Source organism: Lonchura striata, chromosome 12, assembly GCF_050655825.1.
Source record: "Lonchura striata isolate lonStrDom1 chromosome 12, ASM5065582v1, whole genome shotgun sequence".
Taxonomy (NCBI): domain Eukaryota; kingdom Metazoa; phylum Chordata; class Aves; order Passeriformes; family Estrildidae; genus Lonchura; species Lonchura striata.
In genome coordinates this window covers 10,395,249-10,405,942 of record NC_140714.1, presented here as the reverse complement: position 1 = coordinate 10,405,942, position 10,694 = coordinate 10,395,249, and the positions used below count along the sequence as shown (strand labels likewise).

Below are 10,694 nucleotides of genomic sequence, written 5' to 3'. Positions count from 1 at the left end.
AATGAGCAGCCAGGCACAGCCTGGGCAAAGGATCACTCCCCTCCAGGTGGGCTTAGTGGGTCCCTCCCCCTGCAGGAATTAGGGAAGGTGTCCTGCTTGCCCTTCACAGTGGGGCTTATGGTCAGAGCTGTAAAAAGTCTTTGTTTCTTTTTGCTTCATTTCCCCCTGGGCAGGCAGTTTTCCCCTAATTCAGCCACACTTCCCTTTGCAGAGGGATCTTCACCCACAACTTCCCTGCAGGAAGGCCTGTGGGAAACCACCCTCCAACGGGTGCCATGCCACGTGCCCCAGCCACCAAGAGTGCCCTGCATCTCGCCATGTCCATGGGGCTGTCATCTGCTGCAGCCCCCAAGAGCAGAGAGCAATGCTGGTGGCCCCTCAGTGAGCTGCCATCCCTGCTGCCTCCCCAATGCCCGTGGGCAGTGCCCCATGCAGCCAGAGTCAGCTCTTCCCCTGTGTGTTGCTTTGTGTCACTGTCTAGGTTGATGCTCTTCTGTCTGTAAGCAGCCAAAGTACATTTGTTCTCTGAAAAATTACAAATATGGACTCCCTAGGCCACGATGCCAGCAAACCCTGATGCTGCTGGAATGTCATGGTGCTATTTCCTTAAAAGTGATACTTAATTTCCCTGGCTTTAAAAGAGAAGGAAATGAAAGGAGCAATTTTGCTCTGAAATAACTGCAAGACATGCATTTATTCCAGTGGGCGGCTGCTGAAAAGTAGTCACATTTATTTGTTGCCATGCCTGCAGACAATGTCTGTCTGTCTGTCTCTTTGGTCCAATAGTTTTGAATTATGCAAGTGCAGGGAAAAACACCTGAAAAAAATCACATTATTAAAATGCTTCTTTTTCTAAACCCTTACAAAAAAGGTTTTCCAATTCTGAAAGCTGACAGGGAAGCTCCAAACAAAAGAAATTTCTACTGAAAGGTTTGGCTGTGTTGCAAGGCAGCATGAGAATACTTCTTCAGCTGTGGTTATCGCCTCCCTAGGTGCTGTATTTTTTTTGTAGCCTAGTAGCCAACAATGTCAGAGTCATACCTTGCTGGCAGTTGGCATCTGTTTACCTGAATTTTGTTCATTTTGGCATTTTTCCTTATCATGTCCCTGTTGGAAGGAGTAAAGATGGGATGCTTTCTCCTGTCCCTGTCTCACGTTACTGCCCATACAAGTTCTTGGAGAACGTGGTCACTAAGGTGACCTGGACAAGGTTATTTCCTTTGTGGAAATAAGATCCAAAAGAGTCTTGAGAGTGGCTCATCCCTTACAGGAGCTTTCTGCCCAGATGTTAGTGTCTCTCTGAAGATGTCAGGTGTGCTGGACCATCCACAGGATGGACAGTTTTTCTTAGTGTCCCAGCTCCTGGCTGGAGCTTTGCAAGCCCATACAACTGTCCCTCCAAACACCTCATTAGCCCCCAGGGAGCAGTGAGAGGCACCTGAAGCCTGGCCAAGGGTGTCCTTTAGCATGCAAGGGTGTCCGTGTAGGCAGCAAGGCCTGCCTTTGCCCTTCATCTGGAGCTTACCATGTCTGTGCAAATGCAGAGCTTTTTGCTGTGGCACCCTCTGACCCTGGGGGGATTGTCTTTACAACCCCAAAGTGGGAGCCACTGTGATGCTGGGAGGTGGTGGTCACTGCATGGCGTGACAGCCACAGCCCTGCGGGGTCAGGGCTGTCCCAGGTTAGCGGGTGCTTGGTGCTGCCATCTCCAGACGAGGCTGTTGGATGTTCCCAGCAATGAGGAACACGAAATTTCCCAACCCTTGAGAGCAAAATAGGGACATAGTGGGCAGGAGGAGGAGGGGACCTTCCCCTTCTGACTTCCTGGAAATGGCTTCCTTCCCCAGATGTTCTAATGAGATTTTGGAATTTCTGACAAAAAACATGACAGGAGAGGCCACGTCCCCAGATCTGTAAGGGGTTTGAGCTGGGTCAGGGGTTAAGGGACTCTGGGCTTCTGGTAAGCCAGTGCAGCAGCTGCCAGTTCTTGATGTGAGGGTCAGAAAGGTTAAAGGACCATGTGTTGGTTCCTTGTCCCTGTGGCCAAAGCTGAGGCATTAGACTGGTCTGTGTGGAAGAAGTCCCTCAGGAGAAGGAACCCAAAGCTCTCAGGAAGGGCCCCAGCACTATCTACTCAGCCCCTTGCTCCTGTCCATCATACCTGCCACCCTACCTCATCTCCAGGTCCCCTCCTGGTCACCAGGGTTTGATCATCAGCGTGAGAGACCATTTCCATTTGCCTTTCCTTGGCAGAACACCCAGGCCTTTTCCATCCAGCATGCCCAAATGTTCTGCCACGTTTCAACACCTTGGCTGGGTGTTCACAGCAAGCACATGTGTGTGGGTGTCAGTGTGAGGCAGCAATGCCCCATAGCAGCAGGAGGTGTGCAGAGCCCTGTGCCAGCAAACAGGCTGTGCTTTCTGCCCCTGAGGCCATACATCCCCCCCAGGCTGGTGTGAGGGGAGAGCACGTTAGCCCAGTGTGTGTGTCTGCTTTTAAAAATGCTGTTATTGACCCTCCCTGCACCACCTCTCCTTCCATCACCCCCTTGGATTTTTCTCCTCATACAGCTCCTCATCATATTTTGCCCTTTCTTTTGATGCCAGCCTGTCCAAGGATTAAGTGCACCAAATCAAGATGTGTTCAAAGTGAGTGCTGTCTCCAAAATCCCACATGGGTGACCGACCAGCCCAGTAAAGGGAAGACAGTGGGGACAGCTGTGGGACAAGTGTTGTGTGTATGCCACAGTCAGCCTGGGCAAGCTGGTGACCGTCTCTGTTGGGTTTTTTCTCCCCAGTTTGAGCAGTCGTCCCTGCAGGCCGTTCACCAGCAGAGACGGGAGATGCTGAGCAGCGTCTGCAGCCGTTACACCCGCAAGCGGCGTCTCCTGCAGCCGGACGACTTGCGGCACTTGGTGGTGGACGACACGCACGGGCTGCTCTACTGCTACGTGCCCAAAGTGGCCTGCACTAACTGGAAGCGGGTGATGATGGTCCTGACGGGGCAAGGCAAGTACCGGGACCCCCTGGAAATCCCCGCGCACGAGGCGCACGTGCCCTCCAACCTGCGCAGCCTGTCCGAGTACAGCGTTCCCGAGATCAACTCCCGCCTGCGCAGCTACCTCAAGTTCGTCTTCGTGCGGGAGCCCTTTGAGCGGCTGGTCTCGGCCTATCGCAACAAGTTCACGCTCAGCTACAACACGGCTTTCCACAAGCGCTACGGCACCAAGATCATCCGGCGGCACCGGCGGGAGCCCAGCGGCCGGGCCCTGGAGCGCGGCGACGACGTGCGCTTCGAGGAGTTCGTGTACTACCTGCTGGACCCACGGACGCAGCAGGAGGAGCCTTTCAACGAGCACTGGGAGCGGGTGCACTCGCTCTGCCACCCCTGCATCATCCACTACGACGTGGTGGGCAAGTACGAGACCTTGGCGCAAGATGCCAACTACATCCTGCAGCTGGTGGGGGCCGACACGAGCGTCAAGTTCCCGGCGTCTTCCAAGACCACCAGGACGACGGACGGCATGACAGCCCAGTTCTTCCAGGACATTAGCCCCTTCTACCAAAGGAGACTCTTTAATTTATACAAAATGGACTACTTGCTATTCAATTACTCCATCCCCTCATACCTCCGCATCCGGTGAGGCAGGGGCTGCGGGGGAAGAGGTGAGGGAGAGCTGGATAACTCTCACCTTGCCATAATTCCTCCTCTCCTGCCTTGAGCTCTCCTGCCTTGGTTGATTTCTTCCCTGTGCCCTTTTGTTGGGGTCTGCTCCACCTCCTGATGCCTTGGTCATGCATGCTCTGGAGGAAGAACACTTCTCAATACACTGGGGTTGGAGATTTTCCTTCCCTTTCCCTCCCAGCCTTCAATATCTACAGGGAATGGTGGTGGGACTGGACACTTCATACCTTGGTTGGGGACTTTCTTGTAACTAAGAGACTCCTCTGTAGATCCAAATCTTGCGAAGGCTCTATTTTTGGGCAGGATCCCTTCAGGTCTTTCTCCTCCCTACTGGGCCATCTGGGGGCAGACATGGAGTCTCAGGGGTCAGAGGGGAGTGTATCCGAGACTTGCATAGAGCCAGAAATAAAGCAATAATTTAATGTAACTTTCCTTTTATTTAAAAGTGCTCCCACTTTTTTTTTGTCTTGCTCTCCTCTGTCCTTCATGCCATCTCCTGCTGAGGGGGATATAACACACAGAGGTGTGTTACTCTGACCACATTTTTATCCCTGGAGGGATTTTTTGTTTCTCACCTTCCATGTGTTCTCAGTTGGGATGCAAAATACTCCAAAGATAGAGAGGAAAGGCTTGCAGCAGGTCCTCAGTCTTTCCCCTGAACTACCACAGCAGAGTGCTCAGTGCCTGTGTGTGCATGTCTCTGGATTTCTGGTCAAATCCATTAAATCCAGGCCCCACACCTCCCATTTTTTTGAAAGCAGGTGACAACAGTTGTAAAGCCATGCAGGCAGCATTGGTTCAGGTGTCTGCTCTGATGAAATCACTTCATCCACCATGTCCTGCCCATGGCCCAGCTGCTCAGACAAGGCTCTGCTGGCAGTGCTGGCTTCTCTTCCCATGGCAGCATGGACTGCTCCTGTGTGCAGCCCCTTTACCAAAGTTATAAAGTGATTGGGGGAACGCTGGGCTGGGATGTGGGTGATTGCTGTGGCAATGGAGAAGCAATGTTGGACTGAGAGGCCAGAAAAGTCTGTGTGTGTATGTTTGTGTATGTGAGAGAGAGAGAGAGAAAAAATTGAGGATAAAAACAGGGAGAAAGACACCTAGAGGGAAGCAGTCCTTTTCCTGGTTGCCTTTGGACAATCATTCCTTGGAGAAAAAACAGGGAGGAGGGAGTGAAACACAAAAGAAAATGACAAACTGAGCCCTAGGATTTTAAATAAAAGCCAGTCCATATTTCAGTCTTTCCTTTTTTCTGTTTGGCTTTGGCTTGCTGGCTGCCTTTGTAAATAAACACACTGGTAATAGATGCTGTAGAGTGTGTCTGCTGGCTTGGCTGCAAACACTTGACTTATTAGTGCAATACAATGGGAGGTTTTATAAAACCACAGTGCTCTCAGTATCTGTAAAAAAATGGTATTTCCATCTAACAACTTTCAGCTGTTATATCTTAACCTTTTTCCTCTCTGCCTCCGAGTGGCATCTATATGCTGACACTCCCTCCTTGCTTGCTCCATTGGAGATTAGCTTTAGCAAAGCAATGAAAAAGAAAAGTAAATGAAGCTCCTGGGGATCCTGGCAGTGTGACTGATTCTCCCAATCTGCACTGGAGATCTTGAAGAAATGGCCTTTCTCATGCTATCTTGGTATCTCCCTGTCTAGCTGAAACACAAAGCACAAAAACAGATTATATGATGCAACAAATTTCGTCTGCAGCATTCAGGCCTGGAGTGCATTCCTCCTGCTTTCTCAGGAGTCTTGTGCTTCCTGCTTAGAGCTGCCTCTGTTTGGAAAAATCATTGTTCAAATCATTGCAAGATCTTTTAATCACTTTTGGTCATGAATCATAATTTGGGGTCAGATGCAGGGTCATAAATGGCTGGATTTTGGGATGGTTTTTTGTTTTTATTTTTACTAAATAGTGTTCCCTGCCAGTACCTCTAAAGAGCTCATGGCATAGTGAGTGGCAAGGACGGATACACTCACTCCCAGCTGTGCTGTCTGTGGGTGTTTAGAGAATATCTGGCTGGCTGGGAGCTGCTTTGGGCTTTCTTTGGTGTGAGAGTGAGGGAACAGAAGCCTCTGGGCTTTGTTCTTCAGCCAGGTGGTTTCTAATCTTTCCTGCAACAGTGCCAATGGGGAGGTGGTCCCAGCTGTGAATGGCTGTTTGACTGACAGCCTGTCCTGGCATCCTTATCAGGACAATAAATCCTTATCAGACCGAATCAACAGCCCAGCCACATGCCAATGGACCAAATGCAGCCCTACAGCCTTGGTCGTGATCTTCTGAAAGCAGGACCCTGTAAAGGTGTGGTTTGGGTCATGTAGGACCTTTAGAAATACTCACCTTTGGGCTGCTTCTATAAAATCCCAACAGACAACATCCACAATCCAAACCATTTGGGTCATACCCTTGGCATCCTCTCTGCCAAAACCCAAAGCTTTCCAAAGGAAAACCTAACCATGCAAACAGAAAAGGGGCATTTTGCATTTCTGAAGTGAGCACTTTCAGCCTGGACTAGAGCATTTTGGGACAGGAATCGCTCAGCCCGTACCAAAGCCGAATTGCTGGGACCAGGGTGTTCTGGGGCCAGCTCTGGAGTCGGGATGCTGCAGGGCTGGGATGCTGCAGGATCAGGATGCTGTGGGGTCAGGATGGTGCGGGGCCGGGATGCTGTGGGTTAAGGATGCTGCAGGGTAAGGATGCTGTGCGATGGGGGTCGGGATGCTGTGGAGTAAGGATGCTGCGGAGTCGGGATGCTGCGGGGCCAGGATGCTGCGGGATCAGGATGGTGTGGGGTCGGGATGCTGCGGGGCGGGGATGCTGTGCGATGGGGGTCGGGATGCTGCGGGGCCGGGATGCTGTGCGATGGGGGTCAGGATGCTGCGGGATCAGGATGGTGTGGGGTCGGGATGCTGCGGGGCGGGGATGCTGTGCGATGGGGGTCGGGATGCTGCGGGGCAGGGATGCTGCGGGGCAGGCACGGTCCGAGCCTTCCCGGTGGGACGGAAAGCGCTGGAGGACGGGAGCAGGACGGAGCTAGGAGGACCCCGTGTGCCCGCTGATCCCAACTACAGGCGCTGTGGTTCCCTGTTCGGGTGCTGGGAACAATTTCTCTGATGGCTCCTGGTTGGTTGGGCTTTTCAAATTGTTTCGCTGCCGCCCTTTTTCTTTATAGAGAAGAAAACACCAAGGAGGCCTGGGCCATTCTAAAATGTAACTAGATTTGATTTTCTCCTCCACTTGGAAGTGGGAATGTGGCAGTGGCTGATGTGCAGCCAGGGCATGACCTCCAAGGGGATGCCTGGGGTCTGTCCCCCAGGAGCAGGGCAGCCCTCTCTGAGCAGGGAATGTGACCAGCAGAAGGTGCCAGTCCTGGCCTCGCTGAAGTGAGACCATGGTAATCATGTCCCCCAGCCCCCTGAAAGGTTCCCATCCTGGCCTCAGGCTGCACAGCTTGGGGACAAGAGACTCTAAATAAGTCAGGTTGGTCCTGGAGTCTGGCTCAAGGCTTGGGAGCTACTGGGGAGCTCTCAGAGCACCAGAGACACAGGAAACAAGAACAGCCTCACTTTGATACGTTCATGTGTGCACAAATATACAGTGAAAATAATGATTCTATTATAATGTATAATAGAATTACTGCTGGGTCAATCTATATATTATATATTGAGTGATTACATTTTTATATGGTTATAATACTTAATAGACATTTGGCTTACGTATGTCTACATTTGTGTATCTGTACACCATCCCATGTTTTATATAAATACTCGTATACTCCCCAGCATAAGAGAGAGTACCTTCCCTTGCTGCACTGTAGCTTTGTCACAGTCCAGCGTGGCTCAGGAGTTAATGAAGAGCTGGCCCCTTCCTCCAAGTACCTCCAGCAGCTCCAGCCTCCTGAGTGTGCTGAGCACTCTGCCTGTGCTCTGGTTTGCTGTGCTGTGGAGCTCCTGGCCCCATCCCTCATGGCCCATGTGAAGCTGTTGAGTTTCTCCTTCCAGGGGAAGAAAATGGAGCTTCAGTGATCAGGAGGTTTCCTTCCAGACTTTCCTGTGCACCACAGACTGGGTTGTTTACCAGCTGGAGGATTAAATAGACTGTCATTGAAGAGAAAAAAAAAAAAAAGAAAAAAGAAAAAAAAGAAAAAAGAAAAAAAAAAAGTGTGTTCAAGTGTTCAAGTATGTCTTGGAAGCAGTGTCTCCCTTGAAGGAGGCTTTTCAGACTTACTGTGTTTGCTGGCTGGCACTTTGCTTGTCCCTGGTAAGGAAGCTCCATCTCACAAAGAGTTTCTGGAAAATTACTGTGTTAGGATGGAGGCAATGAATGGAAGAAGAGGGGCAAGAAAAATAAATTATTTGACTATTCCTGAAAACAAACCCCTGTTCCCAGCTGCATCTAGAGATGGTGACAGCCCCTTCTTTGCCTGAAAAGAAAAACCCTTATGCACCCAGGAATGGGGGAACCCCTAACTGACCTTCCTCCCTAGTTCATCTGGGATCTCCCCAAGGCCCCAGCAGCCACCTCAGCACCCCAACACATGTGGTGCTCCAGGGCACCCAACCCCCCCAAACCCCAGTGTTCTTCCTCAGCCTCATCCCACAACACTGACATGAACCTGAGATTTGGTTTATTGGGGCACAGCTAGTGGCTGATGTCAGGAGTGAGCCTACCTGCACTGCTAATACAATGGGAAATAAAACCATGGGACAAAAAAGATATGTTTCACTGGAGTCAAGATCAGCTGGCCGATGGCTGCGCAGGGTTCAAAAATAGCCAATCTCATTCTCTGCCAACACTCCCCATTTTCCTTTATTCCCTCTGAAGATAACAGCAAGGTAAACCTTCCACAAGCGTCTCACAGCATTGGATGGGTTTCTCAGTCCAGGACCAGCACTGAGCCCAGAGGGGCAGCTCAGCAGCCAAGGACTAAAGAGCAGGATGAAAGAAGCCCTCTTCTTCCATCTCATTCTTTTTTAATGTTGTTGCTTATTTGGGAGCTGTGAGGACTAAATACATATAGAAATCACTGTCAGCTGGAAAGGAGGTGCTGGTGCCTCTGGCAGGGTGGGTCCAGCCCTGTGACAAGCTGGGCACAGTGATGACACAGACCCAGCAGCAGAGAAGCCAGGCCCACTGCTGGCAGTGACTTCCCTGCTGGGTTAGACAGAAATCCCTGTGAAATGTCCCCACCCTGTCTGGGCTCTGCTGCCCACACAAGTCTGCTCTGCAATTTGTGGAGGAAAAGGGAGTCAAACAACCAACCCCCTCTCCAAATCTCCTCCCTGGCCATGTTGCTCCAACACAATACCACAGGGAGCATATAACCAGGTAGGGCCTGCTGTGATGTACTGAAAATTCTTAGAAGCTGAGGAGCCTGCAGGTATTTAAGTATCAAATTTCTGATTTTAAGGGGAGGGAAGGGGGAGGATGCCCAGATAACTCAGGGGCTTCTGGCCCTGCTGGGATGGCTGGGGCAACTGGTGCCAGGGGACAGAGCAGTGCTGCCCACTCACTGGAAGGGCTGAGGGTGCTTTCTTAGAGGAGCAAGTTCAGACAGAGTTACAGGAATGCTGATCCAAGCTGTGCTCCGGGGTTACATATAAGCCTTCTTAGCAAGGACCCTTTCTCATTTGAAAAGGGAAGAAAAAAAGAGGAAAGAGAAGGAGTAAACAGGCTGAGCAGCCAAATAACTAGCCTCTAACTGCCCTTAAAAAAAAGGGGAAAAAAATCCCCTTTTATTGAAACCATTTCCTTTGGTTATATCATTTCTCTTGAGGCTGGAAGCGATTTTAAGTCTTAAGTGCATTCCCTGCCCTAAGTCCACAGGGACAAGGCTGATGCTTGGCTGCCCACCAAGGGGTGCCCTGGAGAGCAGCAGGTCTTGCTGTGCCCTCTGTCATTTGCCCACACCACCTCTGAGCCCCAGAGCCTCCTGCAAGGGGGGAACCCCCAAGCCCAGCACAGGCAAGGAGCTGCATGGGTCACCTTGGCACAGCCGAGTCCCACAAGTAGGACACAGATGGCATCCATTACGTGTTCCCATCCCTGTCCTCTGTCAACAGTGACAACCAGATTAAGCTGAGTTCTGCCCAGAAATCCCCCAGTGAAGGGACGTGCCAGTGCCAGGGCTTTGCTGCAAGCACAAGCAGAGAATCACTTGTGCATTGGGCACTGGGATTTGATGCTGGAGCAATGTGACTGGGATCCCTTGTACCAGTCACTGGCTCCAGTCTAGGTCTTCTGCAGGCTTGGAGGAGGCAGGGCCAGATCTGTGTTATTAAGAGAAAAGCAGAAGGAGTTTCAAGATCCTGTAGAAGGCTGGGGTGTCCCCAGCAGCTTGGCTTTAGCACCAGCCTTACCTGATTCACAAGACCAGTACAAGCACCAAGCTCCAGAGAGGACCTCTCTGAGGTGGTGGGGACAATGCAGCAAGGAGGAGGAACCGTGGTGTTGAGGCAGGTGTTACTTGCCAGGACTGCTCAAGCCAGTGCCAAACTTGAGCTATTAAAGCAAAGTAAAGCACTAAGCTCAAGTTATTAAAATATATACGTACACATCCTCTATGGTGCCCCTCAAACTGGGACTGGCAGATTTGCTTTTCCTACAGGCCCCCTCAACTGCTGCTGCTGCAGTTGTCACCCCTGGGTGCCCTGGCCAAGCAGAGCTGGCAGCACAGAGGCTGCAGCAGGGGAAGAACAGAGACACCCGAGGCAGGGCAGCGTGTTCTGACACCTCCCTGCTGGGGAGCTGCCATGCACAACCTCCAGCTCAGCAGCACCAGGCAATTTGTCCTTCATGACAAAAAAAAAAAAAGAAGAGGAAGCTTAGGAAAAGGGGAGGCTACAGCTCTATTTTTCAGGGAGTGCTTTTCCCCATGCCTCAGCTTTCCCTGTTAGGGACCCTCAGCCATGTGTGGAACCCATGCAGGAGCCTCAGCTTTGCAGTGCCTCTGGGACACCAGAGCAGAGCTGGGAGCAATGAAACATCCAAGGCCAGCAGGCA

The 10,694-nt window shown here is 51.3% G+C and overlaps 1 protein-coding gene across 5 annotated transcripts in view; it reads left to right on the top strand.

The window, feature by feature from the left end:
• CHST13 (carbohydrate sulfotransferase 13) overlaps window positions 1-4,112 on the top strand; it is a 29,888-nt gene extending 25,776 nt beyond the window's left edge. For all 5 annotated transcript variants that reach the window (XM_085590496.1, XM_021531926.3, XM_085590493.1 and 2 more), the window contains exon 3: window positions 2,799-4,112. In XM_085590496.1, the coding sequence (XP_085446622.1) occupies window positions 2,799-3,644 (846 nt within the window). In that variant the 3' untranslated portion in view covers window positions 3,645-4,112. The remainder of the gene's footprint in view (window positions 1-2,798) is intronic.
• Window positions 4,113-10,694: the final 6,582 nt, after the last annotated feature.